General features: G+C 46.6%; 2 protein-coding genes across 6 annotated transcripts in view; one reads left to right on the forward strand and one right to left on the reverse strand.

Moving 5' to 3' along the window:
* HLCS (holocarboxylase synthetase) overlaps positions 1-3,818 on the forward strand; it is a 264,092-nt gene extending 260,274 nt beyond the window's left edge. For all 4 annotated transcript variants that reach the window (XM_077119101.1, XM_077119098.1, XM_077119099.1 and 1 more), the window contains one exon: positions 216-3,818. In XM_077119101.1, coding sequence (XP_076975216.1) covers positions 216-387 — 172 coding nt within the window. In that variant the 3' untranslated portion in view covers positions 388-3,818. The remainder of the gene's footprint in view (positions 1-215) is intronic.
* Positions 3,819-5,450: 1,632 nt separating this feature from the next.
* Positions 5,451-17,621, reverse strand: part of SIM2 (SIM bHLH transcription factor 2) — a 50,850-nt gene continuing 38,679 nt past the window's right edge. Inside the window, exons 8-11 of one of the 2 annotated variants that reach the window (XM_077119103.1) lie at positions 11,772-11,919; positions 10,251-10,419; positions 9,236-9,644; positions 5,451-7,079 (exon numbers count right to left, since the gene is read on the reverse strand). In XM_077119103.1, the coding sequence (XP_076975218.1) occupies positions 6,634-7,079; positions 9,236-9,644; positions 10,251-10,419; positions 11,772-11,919 (1,172 nt within the window). In that variant the 3' untranslated portion in view covers positions 5,451-6,633. Of the gene's footprint in view, positions 7,083-9,235; positions 9,645-10,250; positions 10,420-11,771; positions 11,920-17,621 lie in introns of both variants that reach the window. The other variant, XM_077119102.1, reaches the window with a different exon arrangement.

Below are 17,621 nucleotides of genomic sequence, written 5' to 3' on the forward strand. Positions count from 1 at the left end.
GTGAAGTTGCTTTGCGGGGAAGACATTCATCTGTCTCCCAGACTTCCCATCACCCTGACTGTCAGGATTCAGGACAGGTGAAAGAGCTCAGAGCTCAGAGCCCCGCCCCAGCCCCTGGCGCCCTGGAATCCCTTTGCATGACATGTGATTCCTTAACTGGTCGCGTGAAGCCCTTGTTCTGCATTTCCCAGTGCAGCTTGCTGTCTTGTTTCTAGTGGCCAGCAAGTCCGGCTGGGAAACGCCGAGGGACCAGCGGTCTCCATCGTGGGCCTGGATGACTCTGGCTTCCTCCAGGTACATCAGGAAGGCGGTGAGGTTGTGACTGTGCATCCAGACGGCAACTCCTTCGACATGCTGAGAAACCTCATCGTCCCCAAGCGGCAGTAGTCCCTGGCGGGAGGAAGACACCCTTGGCCTCCGTTGCTCCTGTGTTGGGACTGACCAAGTGCAGGCTGCCGCTAGCAAGCATTCCATGATTCCTGCCACCTCTCCCAGCCCGGGGACCTTGAATGCTAGTTTAGAGTTGTGGGTGAGCTTTTTTTTCTCTCTCTCCAGTTAATTTGTTAATTCTTTGATTTTTTTTTCTTTTTTTTTTGTGGGGGGGTGCATGGTGCAGGAATTGAACCCAGGTCTCCCACAAGAAAGGCAGGCATTCTGACCACTGAGCTATCCTGGCACCCCTCCTTTTCCTTTTAAGGTTTCTTTTGCAGTTGTCATTTTATTTGGTTCCTGAAGACATTGTGGGATGGAGGATTGACAACAGAAGGTTTCTTTTAGTTAGGGTGTGAAGTTTTTCTCTCTCCTCGGGCTTAGATTTGTGTGTTTTGGCCAAAAAAAAAAAGTCTTATTTGGAAACAGTGATGGGATAATTCATATGTTTTCTCAGTAATGGACACCTTTACCACCACCACCACCCACCCCCCGCAGCATTAAAAAGCAAATCAAAAAACATTCTCAAGACCAGGCCAGTGAGTTAGAGGTAGGCAAAGCTGTTTATGAGCATCCAGGGAGGCATTTCCTACAAGAACATATGTCGGCACTCAGTGGTTGTTTTTATTTTTTGTTACTAAGAAAGCAAAGGTAGACTTGTAAGGGTTGCTTCACACCCTCTGCCTCAAGGATTGTGGTCCCATAACGTTGTCTAAATGGCCACAGGGTTGTGTCTAACTGATACAGATGCAATGGTGTTGTAGAGGAAATCAGTTAATTTGTTTGACATTATTTCATTAGCTTTCCTTTCATATGTTTAAATTTACTGCATTTTCTGAAGAGATGGGATCAAGTTCAAGATCCTCAAAGTGCCGATTAGACATCGCTTGGATATGAGGGGTGGAGGGTTCGCCCCCAACAGCTGGGGCTGCAGGCTCACGCTCTTACCACACACAGGGGAGGACTGGGGGTTTTAAAGCCAGTTTCGGACTAACTCTGAAATCTGGCGCATTCCTTCAAAACCCCATGCAGAAACGCACTACAAAGTATCGAAGCCCATGACATTTTCTGTGTAAGGCATAATATTTCACCCGGCTTTTCCCATATTGCTCAGAAAGAAAATGTTATCGATACTGAACGCCATCAGTGAAGTGAGTCTGTGAATGTGTGTAGCTTTAAAAGAAGATGTTAAAAATCTGATGTGTTAAAGTCCCCTGGGAGAACAAAAGAAAGGAAGCCTTTTGATATACATTTGCTATTTCCAGATGTAGTCCATGCTTTTTTCCATGTAACATCTATCTCTCTGTTGAACTTATGAATCATACACTTTACTTTTCAGCTGTAAAAGGACAGTTTTTGTCCACTTTTCTCTCTTCCCACCAGTCCCAACAGAAACTAGTGGAAAGAAAACTTGATGGGGCTCTTAGCTTTGAACAAAATCCCCTCATTGTAAACTAGCACCCTCTTTATCCAAGTTTTACCAAGCCAGGTTAATTCCAGAAATGTGTGGTTTCCAGTATAAAAACCTGCCCACCTTTAGCCAGGCACATGCCCCATAGGAAGAAAACAAGTGACATGTTTCATTCAGCACACCACCACAATATGTTTTTTGGAAATGTAACTTTAAAAGAATTCTAATTTTTGCAAAGAAGGCTTCAATTAGAATTACTTTTCTCAAAAACAAAAACAAAAACCACCCTCCTCTAAGTGCCCAAGTCTTCTTTTGGTATTCGTGACAAGTTTAAGTAAAAGTCAGCACCATACCAGAATTACAAAACGGACTCACCCTTGAGAGGGTGTCTGCAAAACATCATCAAGAGAAAACCCTCCAGGCCAGTGTTGCAAGTTTCATTTCTCAGACTTGGTAATGTAAGGCAAGTCGTCTCTCAGAGCTGCCATCATTATTTCTTGAATTTCTTTGGGGGGTTGTTTAATGAAAAACATTCTATGTTTTGTTTTAAGCTAAAGTCCTATTCTGGAAACTTCTGCTTTGGAAAAAAAAATGTTATCATTTAATTTCCTTTCTGTAAATTAAAACTAATGAAGTGTGGACATGTCAAAGCAGATGGCAATGTCCTAGGCATTCTGCTTTGCCTCTGTGCTTTTTAACAGGCTGATTTTATTTATGCAAGACACCCTGTTGTCTTGAGGGAGACAGAGTAGACTTGAAGCAGATGCTGCTCTTTTCATAAACCTGGTTTTGCCTCAGATGAACCAAAAACCATTTTAGATGTCTGCTTCATCTAGAACAGCTGAAGAAAGGCATTTTACCTAAAACTGTCAGTGTTAGGGAAACCTGTCTATTTGGGGTACTTATGCACCCAGCGAGATCGAGAAGCTTTAACGTTCTTAAAACTTGGCCTTTTTTCCCACAATCTTTAAAACACAGCCAAAAGAAAAAAAAAAAAAAAAAAAAAAACTCTAAGATTGGTGTGGGCTTTTAGAACACTGAATTGTCCCCTGATTTAGAGGCTGTGCTTTGAGCATCTGGAGAGTTCTGTAAAAGACTATGTCTTCCCTTCCAGGCTGTAGCAGGTTTCAGAGTGATTTGTGGGAAGTGCCCCCTAAGTACCATGTTCCTTAAATCCAGAACGCACTCACAGGGAGCGGTCGGAAGGATTTATGTCTCACGAGAAAGGCTGGTAGGTTTCACTGTGGCACACGGACGTTACCTGCCCTGGAACAGAGTGGCCCAGCGAAGGGGTGGTGCACAGGTCCATAGTGGCGGGGTATGGGCGAGGTATGGATGAGGGGGCTGCAGCTCAGGCCCCCAAAAAACACACATGGTGTCTGGGAAGGTGGAGAGCAGCTGGCCTCACCCAACCATTTCAGAATGGAAAAGGGAGACATTTTAGGTTCCTGTTCTGTGGCTCCACTGGCTTTCAACAGGTAGAAAGCAGAGAATTCCTTACTCCTGGGTACTCACTATGCATATCTGAAATAAAAGGAAGTGTAAACCTTTGCATCTTTAGCTTCTCAAAGAATCATCTCTGAAAAGTAATTACTTTAAAGCAATGCCTATAAGAAGCAATTCTACCAAAATAAACTCTAAGACTTTCTATATGTCTTGGGCTCATTCTTATTTTTACAAGTCTCATTTTTAAAAATAGGCAACTACTTTTTGTTACAGTATTTTTATTAATATTTAAACATATTTTACAAAATAAATAAAGTGTTTTACATAGTTAGGAGTATGTATTTTCTAAGTATTAAGAAGCTTGTTGCTTTTTAGGGGGAGAATGTTATTTTGATAGATGTATTGTGCATCATACAAAAAAGAAATCTTAGTACGCCAAAGAATAAATGTTAGCAAAAACAAAAGCAAAAAAGAAAAGAAAAAGAAAAAAATCTTATAACTATATGAAATAAATTTATTGCAACAACTTCTAGATTTGCATTCTTTTAGAATTTGTCTTATTCTTTCCTGAAAACTGCTTCACTTTTGACACAACACTTTTTCCTCAAGATTTTAAACCTTATATATCAGGCTTCAGTTTAGGACCAGCTTGAATAATGCATTTTATATAACTCAGGGGCTCCAGTTAACTAAAAAGCTACTGTTAATGTTATAGCATTTATTTGAATTGTACTTTTAATTCCATTTTACTGCAACAGCCGCCATAGTCTACCTTAACTAACAGTTCCAATAAATTAAAACTTCAAGGAGACTTTCTACAAGATCCACTGAATTCAATGAACCTCTCCCACCCTTAGTGCAGTTGGGAGGTAGGCCTGGCCATGGGACCTTGATAAGGACAAAGGAAGTGTGGGTGAGAGGCGGAAAATACAGGTTCTTGCAGATTTCCTTGGGACAGTCCCTCTTCACACCCTGTTCACTCCTCTACAAAGGTATGAATGGAATGGCTTTTCTAGAAAAAGGCTTCCATGAACATAAAGGAATTCCTTTCCCTGGGAGGCCGCATGGAGAGCCCAGCCAGTCCTGAATTGGGCTTATTTCTCAAATCCATTTGATCTGGCATTTTTGTCAACATGGCACAAGTTAGGACCTACAAGGGTTTTTTCTTCTTTTTGTGAAAGAGAGGCATATTTATTAAAATGCTTCCTCTTCCCCTGTCAGCGCCTACAGAAGTCAAGAAACGATATCCTCAGCTTAAATGTGCAGGGTCTTAAAAGATGGGAATAAAGATATTAGGTTGCCGTAGTAACTGCTCTGTTAACTTTGCATTGAGCTCTGGCCATTGTAGGAATCTTCCTTCATGTTCTAGATTGTGAAAACCAAGGTGTTTGTTTAGACAAGAAGTTTCCGCTAGCACACATTTTATGTTTCAAGTGCGTTAATAAGCCTGTTAACATTATTCGTAAATCTGTAATAAGGTCATCTTTTTTTAACAGTAACCTTTGACATTTAACTGCTCTGAAAGACTTCACGATTTGCATTTCCTAAATACAGTCCCCAAAAGTTAAAAGCAAGGTAGACACAAAAGCAGTTTGTGGTACTTTATTGAAAAATGTCAGATAGTGTCTCCTACTCATCAAACCTGCACCTTCCAAGAATCATGGTTTAATGATGAGACTCACGAGCATCAGAAGGAACATACAGGTTTACTTTGTATGCACACACTCAAGCAAGAGCTGCTAATGAGGCATAGCTAAGTGCCGTGCAGAGATGTGTGCATTTGCTTCTTAATGACCCAATCCCTTCACTGCACCACATGTGTCCTGGAATTGGCAAATTTTAACTCGTACCACAAGACAATCGGCACCCTGCTGGAGACGGAATCGGGTCCTCGGTGGTGATTCTAGGTTGGCAAAAAGTCGTTTCACATTTTGAGAGCAGTTGATGTTGCTGCACTCTGATTCTAAAATGATGGGCTAAAGGCATTTGTGAAAATTTCTTGCCACTTAGAAAAGTAGAAAAACTTTTCCTAAAGTAAACCTTTTTGGGAAAGCAGCAAAATGACATACAGTAGAGCAAACTGAAAGACAGTGAGTCAGTCCAATGCATTGAACCGGTTCAGAGCCAAGGTATGATTCTTAAGTGATGAAATCTTAAAGCAAACTAAGAAAACCAAAAATTAATGGAAGTTTATTGTTAAAACACTGCTGTTTTATAAAACGATCTGTTTACCTGTTATACATATTACATGTCCATATGAAGTTTTCTTGCTATGTATAAAAATGCAGAAAACACTTAAAATGTATACATCATTTTTGTGATATCCCATTAGCACATTTTTCTTCCCCAAGGTGTAGCCCATGACAGTTTTCCATATTGCACATGCAGCTTAACCAGCTTTACCAGCACTACTTGTAGCAAACACAAGCCCAGTGGATTACAGATCTGTGTGGGCCAGAGGAGTCTGCCATGTAATTAAACTTGACCAGGGTAGCCACTAGCACTGGGCACTACTGACCTAAACCTCCATGTGTCATTCTCATAAAATATCTGGCATATATATATACTTTTTTTTTGCATTTAATGCCTATTCAATATATTTGGAAGGTGCTATATAATCTTTGTCAAGTTCATAGTAGTTGAGGGAAAATAAGAGCTCGTAAATGTACATATCCAGTACATCCATGTTCACACACACACACATGAATTGCATGTCCACCCTTTTAGTCGTGGCTTGATTTTTGTATCAAAATAAGACTTAAATTTTTTTTAAAAAACTTAATGAGATGCATGAATGACTTTTAAAGACAGCCAGGAGTTGTCTATTCTTGAGACTTCCAATCACATTCTGCTTCCACCTAAGAATCTAGAAGGGCTCTGAATAGCTGCAGCTTCCTCCTTTCAGGTCCACCATCCTGCTGGCACTTCTGATATCCAAGGGTGGGTTTTTCCTCCTTAAAGTGGAGGATATTTGTGGAGTTGAAACCCCTCGGATCCTCCTGTGGGACTCTCATTGAGCACTGGGCGCAAGGCACAAGCCTGATTTCAAGGTAAGGACCCAAAGTCTCCCCAGCGATGGGGACCCTTGGCTCTACCCTAAAATAAACCGGGCTCTTGGAGGCTCGGCAGGCCATGCCTCAGCCCTCTAGGCCACCATTTGTGGCATCTACCATAAAAAACCTAAACCTCGGCTGCGGAGCGCTATTAAAATAGTCGGCTCTATATAAATTAATTTAGATGATGCCCAGACTACTCGTCCCGCTTCCGCCGGCTGGACTTTGCCACGCAGGAATCAAAGAGGGCCTGGCACAAGGCTTCTGGCTGCGGACAGGCGCCTCGCGGGCGGGTCACCTGCCGTTAGTGATGATGACCGAGGCACCCAGGTAGTGCGGCAGGGGCGCAGCGGGCGGCGAGGCGGTGGTTACCGGGCCCGGGGGTCGGGGCCGTAGCGCGCCGGCCGCCGCCTCCGGGGCGCGGGGGCCACGGGCCAGGCCGGGCGCGCCGGGCGCGGCGCCCCCCAGCGGCCCGCGCCGGGCCAGCACGCGGTGGTAGTTGAGCAGCACGAAGGGCAGCTGCGCCGGGGGCTCGGTGGGCGGCGGCGGGCAGCACTCGGGCGCAGCGCGGGCCAGCGCAAGTCGGGCCCCTTCGCGGGCGGCCTGGCGGACGGCCTTGGTCGGGCCTGGCGCCGGCTCCTCGCGGTAGTGGCCGCAGCTCGGGAAGCTCAGGGGCGGCGGCGGCGGCGGCGGCGGCTGGGGCGCGACATCCTCGGCGAACCTGCGCGCAGCGGCGGGTGCTGCTGCGGGGACAGACGACACGTTAGACATTCGCGCGCGTGGGGAGAGTGGACGGAAGCCCCCAGCAACGCCAAGCAGGGGAGCCGGGGAGCGGCCGCCACCCTGGACCGGCCCAGCCGGGTCGGCCCATCCCGCCCCTTGACCTTCCTTCCGCGGCCCAGGCCTGCGGGACCACTGGACAGACGGCTTTTTAACTGCTCTAGTAGCTGGCAGCCCCATTTCAAAAGCAAAGAGAAGCAACTGGAATTAATGTTAGTTGATATAGTCAATGGACTCCAACATATCTAAAAATATTATTTTAATTTACAATATAAATATTGAGAAGTGTTTTGTTTTGTTTTTTTGCAAGGGGGGGGTACAGTTTGTCTTGGAAATCCAGTGCCTTCCTTACACTTGGAGCACATGTCGGTTGCACTAGCCACACCTGAACATCATAGCCACCTGCAGCTGGTGGCAGCCGTGCTGGGCAGCACAGGCCTAGAGCCCACCACAGCACTGAGTGATCCCACTCAGCCCTCATTTTTGCTTATCCTGCAGTGGGGAGGGTGCGTGCAGCAGCCATCACCTTGTTCTGTTTAGTATTACCATAATTAAGTAATAGCCACCCCACTTAATCAGATATCTGAAATCAATCGCTTCCTTTGATTTCACCTTAAGACAACCTTTGTCTTCCTTTAGTACCAGAGAAGGAAGTCAGTCACAAATTGCCCCAAATTAGCACCTTTGGTGAGCAACAAATGAGGTGGTTATTAACCTCTTTCACTTTAAAAAGTGCATTAAAAAAAATCATAGCGTGGCATTACTGACCAACTTCCAGACACAAAGAAAAATACTTCTTTCAGGTCAGTCTCAAGTGGGTACTGTTTTCAGCTGCTATCAAAACCCTTTGCTTTGCCTTTCTTTCCTGGGATGTTCAGGAAAATCCTTCCTCTGTTATTTGAGTGACCCAATGCAGTGGTGGGCATATGGGATCAAACTCTGAGAAACTGCTCCTGGGACAGGCCCAGGGCCAAATGGCCAGGCTGCACTACCCTGATTGTTGTATGTTGTTTTCTAAGCTGGCTATTTTTTAAAAACATGTCCTAGTGATCTCCAAAGAGGTGAGTTCTGTTGCCCTTCTCACATTGGTAAAGATGAGCCGTAATGCAAACCAAAAGATTCCCAAGATTTGCATTAAAAGCACTGAAGTGGCTAGAGGAGCAGAGCCCTATCTGCCCATAGAGTGAAGGGAGCAGGGAGGACAGACCAAAAGCGGGGGTGGGGGGGGTGGGGGGGTGGGGGGGGGGGTGGTGGTCAGGAAACTCTCCACTTGTCTTAAAGCAGGGTCTGGTGTGATTCATCCTGAAGCAACATTTACCCGGCATTTAGCATTTGCGCCATCTTGGTTTACACTCAGGGCAGTAATTAGGTCTGGGTCAAAAAGGAATACATTTCCTGCAGTTAACCTTCTATCCCCACCTTCCTCCACTTGCTTGGAGTTGGTCCAAATGAGCAAACAGGAATCTATCTTGGCGGGGGGCATTGGTTGGCTGCTCCACTAAGGACACCCCCCTGAGAACACCCACGTGCCAGCTGCCAGAAGGAGCTGGCTGAAGGGCCTTTCTCTGCTGTTGAACTACCACATGCTGGGCAGACCCCTACTGCTTGCCAAGCCCTGGACAAATGTTATCACATGACTTATGATCCCATTTTACAGATGCAGAAACCAAGGCCTGGAAAGTTTGTGTTCCTTGCCCCTGGGTTGGTGAGTGGCATTTCTGTCCCTGAGCTCAGAAGTTTTCCATCAGTATTTGCCATACCCTGAAAACTGGAGTGGGAAGAAAACCAAGAACCTAGTTCTCTCCCATATGCATTTTTTTTGGGGGGGGGAGGGGGAGTGGAAAGTAGCCTTGTGAAATAAATGCCGCTAGGCCATTCTCAGTACATGGAGACTTTTGAAAATCATTTTTTCTCCTTTTTGTGTTTCCCTTCTCCTTTATATAGTCACTGGTACCCAAGAAGCACTCCCACTGAGCGTGGGATTCCTACTTAGAAGGTGAAAAAGGAAATGTTTTCCCAAAGCTAGAGGATTCCTTTTCCATCTGCTACCTGCTGTGGCCGTTGCCCCCAGCTCCCCACAGCCCACCCGCCTTCCCTACACAACAACATGACCAACCTTCGTAGTTTGGCATGAGAGCATGCCGAGCGGCGTGCACTGGAGGCTCAGACAGGTTTTTAGCTGGAGACGGGTTGCTAGTCACTAAAGGGTTGGCATAATGCCACTGGCATTCACCACTGGTTGGCAGCGTGCTCAGGAAAAAGCGTGCCACCTCACACGGGGATCCTTGGGGCTGCCCAAATTTGGACGGCAGCATCGGCTTTTTGCTGCTGAAGACGTGAGAGTCTAGAGGGAAGTGGCTGTAATGGTAGGAGAAGGGCAAGCTGTAGGATGGGGTATATAAAAGGTCCCCGCCTTCTGAATGGAGCTGCTGTTCTGGGGGAGCCGGAGCATCCGCTGTGGGGCTGGCTCTCCAGTTTCCGAGCTGGCTGCACTCCAGTTTGTCCATCTGGAACGAGCTGTACTGCTGCACGGAGAAGACAGATGAAAAGCCGAGAGGCGGGGTAAGCTGCCTTCCAGCTCCAAGAGACTTGAGGCTACAGACCCCAACTCTCTCCAGGGTTGAGCCCACCCCAGCCACACTGTAACATGTCCATTGGGGACAGGTGCACAGCAAACAGGGGTGGGAAGAGATCCCCCTGAGCTAACAACACAGCAGATACACTTAGAAACCTACTATTTTTAAGAGTTTGCAAACTACTTAAAAGAAACATAGAGGGAAATTTTTCATTTTAAAATGCTATGGAAACACGAGGCACTATTGTTCTAACCTGTATTTGTGTGGAATCTGGCAGGCTGATGGACCTTCACAATTTAGTTTTCTTTTTTCTAGACTTTACTAGCCCGGAAATTCCACCTGGATATCAGCTTTGCACTGCCTTCTCCAAGCCATGACTCTACCATCCAAGTAGAACATGCTGGAAGCACCTGGCTTCACCCCACAGTGACCCTTCCCAGTAGGGCGATCCCTGCTGTACAATGGGGACTCATCATTCCTTAGCATGCCCAGGGCCCCAAGCCCCTCTTGGAACAGACGTCAGCCACACCCCACACCTGCCGACCTGTGTGTTACCTGTGGGGGGTAAGGGTTTGTTCTCAGCTTTGTCTTCATCTTCGTATTTTTGGGTTTAGCTACTTTCCTAGTTTCTTGTGAGGTAGACAAGGCAGTCCTCCAGGAATCCTGGCACTTGGAAGTGGAGACTTGGTCCAGGGACAACTGAAGTTCCTTGTATTCAATATCCCTGGGAAGCAAGCAGAGGACAGGTCAAGTCCAGCAGGCCATAGAGGAAGTGCCACTTCCTGGGCACTGTCCCCTGAGTGTGCTCATGCTCCAAGTTCCAAAGGATCATGTCACAGAAGTTACCCCAGTTGGATGTGGATGGGATTTGAGAAATGGCCAGCCTGCCCTCCTGCTACTGGCCCCCCGCAGCCCTGAGCTCAGCAAGTCCAGGGAAGGCTGAACAAAGATGTTGATATTTGGCAGAGAGAAGAGAGGAGGTCAGTTCAGCTCTCTGCAATCCCAAAACTAAGCCCCAAATGCATATCCTGGGGACACTGTGGACTGGTGGGTGTAAAAACAAAACCGAAAGGGAGACAAACACCATGTAGCAAGTCCACCCACATCCAATCTGAATATCCCACTGCTTCTCTCTTAGGCAGCCAGAGAAGTGAGTTGGGGACCACTTGAAGGTCCAGGAGCCCAGCTCACAGCTGTGTCATTTTCATACCTAGTGCCCATTCCTGTCCTAGTAGCCAACCATGGCTTGGCCATTTTTAAGGGGGAGAGGTCGCCCCAAGGCAACAGCCCACACCTTTTGGCTCAGGACATATAAGGGGCTAAAGTGTCTTTTCCCCCTCACCATTTTACTAAAATCATCCTACTTTTAAAAAACAAGGAACTGGCTATCATCACTCTATGAAAGAATCTACAGCTTAAATCCTCACTGCATTTCCAAGGTGAGCAGGAGCCTTTACAGGGTAGGGCTGGGGCAGGGGGTTGTAAAGATGTCAAGCATGAGGTGATGGAATCTACACTAGCCCTGGTGGGCAGAAAGCAACAGCAACTCCAAGTAGACTTAGGTCCTGTGGCCTTTTTGATGGGCCTAAAAGCATTTGCAACTGAATTTGCAACTGAATTTGACCTTCATCATCATTTGCAACAGGCTCTATGGGAGGACTGGGGAAGAAAGGGAAGCTTTTCTCCTGTCTCAAACAGCAGAAGCACGAAAGCTTCCCCAGATGCCCGTGGCACAGAAGGCACGTGTTTGCATTCCTGGACGTTCAAGAAGGGGAGCATCTCCAGCCCGCCCCTGCCCACTCCCTCTCACCTGGCTGTATGTTCAGATCCTAAGTTTTCCCCAGGGCAGGGCCCCCTTGCAGCGGTGCCCACCCGGACCAGCCACCTCCTTGCCCACAACGCTGAGAAAAGAAATCTTTGGGGCCTTCCCAAACTACTGGATTGTTCGACTAAGAACAACACGTGAGACAAAGGAGCAGTTTTAGAAAGAGAGAGGTGGTGCTTATCGGAGCCATCTGATGAGGAGACAGGGGGAGAAGGTGAGAGCAAGGAGAGAAACAAATACGTTGGACTTACGTGAGGACATAATTGACACTCACGATGCAGTGGGGCCTGGAGGAGCGGCTGTTGTGCACGACGGTGGCGTAGCTCTGCACCCACACCCAGCCGCCCAGCTTGGACAGCAGCCGGTAGTACTTGGTGGTGACCTGGCCTTTCACCAGCACTGCAAGCACAAGGGGGCGTGAATCCCGTGCCGCAGGGCCCAGGACCCCCACCTGCCCCCCTGGGGGCCCCCAACAGCCGGCCTCAGGGCTGTGACTCTCAGTCAGTTTGCAGGCCCTGCCTCTGGGGACAATGTCTCCCCCAATGACCTACATCCCTGGTCTTGAACCCACACCTTTGAGAACTTGACAGAAGTGGGGGGGGGGGGGACGGCTCTCTCCGCAGGCAGATGCCTGCCCCAGTGCGCAACAGCTGTGGCGGCCACAGAGCAATTATCTCTGCCCTCCTCACTGGACTCTGATTTAAACAGTCACCGCTTTCATTTGGGAGAAACAATGAACTCCCAAACAGTTTCACACCTGACAAAGTGAAAAAACTGAATTTGCTTTTTAGTTTCCAAAATGCCACTATTATGTTTTAATCCCCCAAACCCTTAATGGGTGGGGTTATTAAAACAAACTCCTAAGTGCATTCAATTATGTGTCAAATTGGTGCTATTTGCTGTTCAGCAGAAGGTCCACCCTTCACAGTGAAACCTTTTGTTCCTCTCTTGCCATTTGTATTTTCTTCCCATCCACACTCTGTTTCCCCAGGCCCATTAAATTCCCACCTTGCACATGTAAGAAACGCTCATGTAGGAAAGACCTCTGCTTCACCATGCAGTTTCTGCAAATTGGGCCTGTGGGCCCATCTTCTGTGCATGGATGGGTGCAAGCTCGGGGTTACTGAGCTGCTGTCTTCCAAAGCCTTGGTGTTCCCACAAACCCATGTCCCCTTCAAAGCCTTTCTGCAGAGCTGCAGGTGGGTATAGAGGGGAGAGACCCAGAGAGTTAACCTCCCGGGAGGAGGAGGCTAATACAAATCTGAAAAGGATACCGTGGACCCCCTGCTCCCCAGCAACAGAACATTCTTGCTTCACAAAGGCAGGGTTGGGTCCCAGCCTCCATAACTGACAGCCAACTAGAAAGGGATTTGAGGAGGTGGCAGAACTAGCTAGGATGGGAGCTAGCTGGTCTCAGACCACCTGAGACTCACAGGCAACAAAATGCTCAGCCTGCATGCTGCACCCCCAAGGCAAGGCCCCTCGCACCTTCTACCCACACATTCCTGTGCTGGCCATTGCCTTTTGTGATTTCTTTTCACTTTTCAGATGGTTCTTTAGTATCCACTGTAACACATATGTCAAAATGTTTGGGTACAGAAGAAAAGAAAATGCTGCCCATATGATCATTAAGGAGTTACTAGACTTAATATATAAAGGGTTTGTATGGGTTGAAAAAACACTAAGACTCTAAAAGTAAAATGGGCAAAGTATGCGAACAATCCATTCCCCAAAGGAGAAACAGATATGGCCCAAATGAGAAACATTGTTTTCTGTCCAACTTGAAACTAGATACCACCCATCAAATCAGCAGACATTTAAAAAACAAATATGGAATGATTCCATTTATATGAAACATCAAGCATAGGGTGCTTGGTGGCTGCAAGGGACTCAGAAAGGAAGGATGGGGAGGGGGTGGAGATGAGGAGTGGCTACCAACAGGTAAACGGGTCTCTTTTTGAGGTGACAAAAATGTTCTGGAATTAAACAGAAGTGACAGTTGCACAGGATTGTAAATATGCTAGAAGCCCCTGAACTATATACTTTTAAATGGTTAAAATGGTGAGTTTTATGTTGTGTGAACTTTATCTCAATTTAAAAAAAAAGAAAGAAAGAACAGACGATGGGCAGACTGGCTAACAAATGGAGAGAGTCACTCTCCTGGGCTGGGGGGAGGTGGTCAGTGGGGTCCTTCTGCAGAGCAATGTGGCAGCTCACCGTCCACTGACTTACTGATTTTACTTCTAAGGGGTCATCCTATTGAAATCATGAGTCATGAAAACAAAGATTTTTGAACAGAGATTCACTACAGTCTTGCTTATAATTCAGAGGAAAGAAAATAAAAGGAGAGACCCCCCCTAACTGTCCAACCACAGAGATAATGGCCAATCAATTACGGAGTACTATGCAGTCATCAAAATATAATAAGAATTCTTAATATTATGGGAAGTGTGCATGACGTAATGTTCAATGAAAAAAAGATTCAGAACTGTATACATTATAAATTGGGAAAACTACAGTATATGGGGCTGCCCTTTCTGCATGATTTTTCTGTAAACTCATGATGGCTATAAAAATCAAATAAAGAAGAACTGCATATAGTATAATCCTAATTATGAAAAACTATACACCTACAATATCCAACTGTGTGGTCTTGGATCCCTATCTAATCCCACTTTGCCTCAGTTTCCTCATAAGGGGAGAATAATCATAACCCCTACATTCTACTGTTGTGAAAATTAGACCATCTGTGTGAAGATTCAGAACAGTGAAGGGCTCAACTCACATTACCTCTGAGTGGTAAAAGTACAGGTACTTTTCCTCTTTTGAGTTTTTCTTGATTTTCTAAATTTTCAACAATGAGGAGATAACTGTTTTATAAGTAGAGTGAAAATTAGTTATTTTTGACATAGGAAAGCAGTTTCTAGGGCGGTTGTGAAATGGAAACACAATAAATATCAGGTCCCACATCCCCTTAGGCATAGAGCCAGGGACCAACACATCAGTTTGCTTCATAAACAACCATTCCAGCCACTTGGAGAGGGAGGTTTCCATGCCTGAGTTACAGTAGCGCAGAGACCAGCTCTTTCCTGACCAGACTTAACATCTGCATCTCAACAGACTCATCTGGCAATAAAAAAACCAAATGCTGAGGATGTAGACAGAGAGGCAGAGGGAAAGAACAGGCTTTACAATGCTTCTCCTTTTGGGGGGTTGTTTTTTTTAACCAAAAAATACAGGTTACAACTTCCAGGTCAATTTCCACATACATTGCCTCAGTTTACCCCCACTACAACCATGGGGCATGCGTGTTATCAGAAAACGAGCTATTCGCACTTCCATTTCTCAGAATGGCACCGTGGGAGAAGGGGCCATAGCTTCTAGAAGAGCCCATCTAGTTACATATGGGGATATGTCCACCTTTTAGAGGAGACTCAGTTAACCAGTTTGCTTCTGTTTCTCCAAATAACCAAGAAATGCAACATGAGGAAGCCCCATTCCCTTGGATTTCCCAAGAAGTCATTCTTTCTTCCACAGAAATTCTTGTATTCTCTTCAGCTTTGAAATAGTTTCCTCTGTAAGACCCCCAGACACTGGACAGTACTTTTCTTTGTCCCACTGCAGAAGTCAATATATCAATCCAAGCTGAAATCCTAGACCCTTAATCACGGCATTCTTTGATTTGCTCAGCTCCCCCTCCAGTTTACTGTCCTTAATCAGCTGCCTGATTGCAGGATAGAGAGCTGGAAAGGCACTGCCTGTGGCAGTGATGGGCGGGGCCGCAGAGCAGGAGGTTTCCCTAAACTGTGCACCCCTGAGTTTGGAGCTTTGCCCCATGTACCTCTACACCTGACACCGCTGTAGATCCAACACCATGTTCTACAATCATTCTAGAGCCAGCATGATTCCGCTTAGGCAGAAGCCAGTGGTCTGGTTTCCCAACGCCACTTTGGGATGGAAACTCTGGTTCGAGAACTATACTATCCAAAAAAAGGCAGGTGGCCTCCTGGTCCCTCTTGAACATCTGCCACAGACACAGCCATGTCTCAGTCAGCCTTTGAGAGGAAAATAAACTTTTTGGCCTCTAGCATAACTTCATTTTCTACTTTTGAATTTTAAAAGCTGAAAAGGACACTAAAAATGCCTGTAGTGAATTGAACAGTGGCCTCGAAATGATACATTCACACCCAAACCTTCAGAACCTGGGAATGTAACCTCATTTGGGAAAAGGGTCCTCGCAAATGTTAAGTGAAGGATCCTGAGATGAGAGCCTCCTGGATTACCTGTGGGCCCTAAATCCAATGACAGATGTCTATACATATAAAGAGACAGAAGAGGACCCAGAGGAGAAGCCGTGCGAAGTCACAGGCAGAGACTGGAGGGATGCAGCCACAAGCCAAGAACCCCTGAAGCCACCAGAATCTGGAAGAGCCCAGGAAGGCTGCCCCTCTCGTGTCTTCATGGATGCACAGCCCTGCCACACCTTGGACTTCTAGCCCCCAGAACTGTGAGACAACACACTTCAGTTCTTTTAAGCCAACAAATTTGCGGTGATTTGCTATGGCAGCCCCAGAAAACCAACACAATGCCTTCCTTTTACAGAAAGGAAAACTGAGGGTCCGAGAAGAAGGAACCTACCCTGTTCATAGGGGCACTGAACCAGGACCCTAGACTCTAACGCCAGTCCTTTTCCATCCCAACAAGCTGCCGCTGGCCTCCCACCCACCACATACCACCTCAGCGGAGCCTCTGCTCCTCAGCTGGACACTCAGCCCTGAAGAGCCCTTGACTAGCGACAGCAAGATAGGCGAGAGCAATTCCAAAGAGCAGACTTTTGACTAACTTCATGATTCTCTCCAAAATTCAGAATTCCAGCTCTGCCCCTAGGATGTTACCTCCCCAATGGGGAAATGGAGAATGCTATTCTCGCGTCCTCCTCATGGTTCTTGTCAGCATGTGGAGGGGAGTGGGGGGTGAGGGTGGGGATGGGGGTGGGGAGGCCTCAGTGCGGTTGGTGAGATTGAAGCCAAGCCAGGTGCTTCTTTGGGGATCAGGTCCCCTGCCCCTTGTGTTTCCTCAACACAGTCCCCAACACTCCATCCCTGCTGGTTGGAGCAAGTTTCAGTTGATGACAAGGCATGGAACATCCTGGGGCAGAGGGCAGTATCTTAGGGAAGAAATTCCACCAGGGTCATGTTGTGGAATGTCCCCAGAGTGTCAAGGATCCTGGAAGATGAGCCGAGCCTGAAGCCATCAAGTCACCTTTGGTACTAAGGAGAAGGGACAATTTATACCAATAAACATCCAAACTTGTCTCCAGGGACCAGGATAATGTGGAAATCACACTGCTTTCTGGAATTCTTTACTGTTTCAATACTAGAGGCTGCCCCTGAACATGCAGGCTTCTGCACACGTTTGTCCACAAAACAGAACAGGTTCTCTGCAGTCTCTGCTCAAAAGCAGATTTTTAAAAGGACCTCAGTATGAATTAAATTCCATCTTCCATTTCCAGTTCAGAGGTAAGAAGGGCAAGCAGTGAAAGCTAGCATCCCCTGTATGTAACATCTACTACCACTCCTGCACGACAGATTGGAAACTCCTTGCCAGCTCACCCTCTGTCTCCAGACATCTGTCCCCTGCTCCATAGCCAGCCTGTAGAGTAACTGCAAACTGGTAGCCTATGCACCACACGTGCCCACAGATGTGTGGCTCTTGCTCAGAAAGCCTATGTGTGCGTCAGATCATCTCCAATTAGCCATAGGCTCCACCACTCCCTACTGTCCTGTACTCATTCATGTTCCATGACTGCCCATAAGCATTTGAGTTTGTGGCTCTAGTACATCATTTGCAGTGAGTTCCCCATGGGTCTGTGCCAGTTATTCTAACACCCCATAATTTTGATATAACAGGTCTTGCCTGAAATTTGGAGACCACATACTCAAGACTTCAAAGCCTTGCTGTGACACTGAAATATGGATGTAGTTGGATATGGTCTGCTTCTCTTTGTGATTTGGAATTGGCCTTCTGTGGACAAGGACCTACCTAGAGAGCTGGGTGAAATTCTCAACTACCTTGGAAGAACATCACGGTGTTCCAAACCA

Source organism: Tamandua tetradactyla, chromosome 10 (genome assembly GCF_023851605.1).
Source record: "Tamandua tetradactyla isolate mTamTet1 chromosome 10, mTamTet1.pri, whole genome shotgun sequence".
NCBI classification, from domain to species: Eukaryota; Metazoa; Chordata; class Mammalia; order Pilosa; family Myrmecophagidae; genus Tamandua; species Tamandua tetradactyla.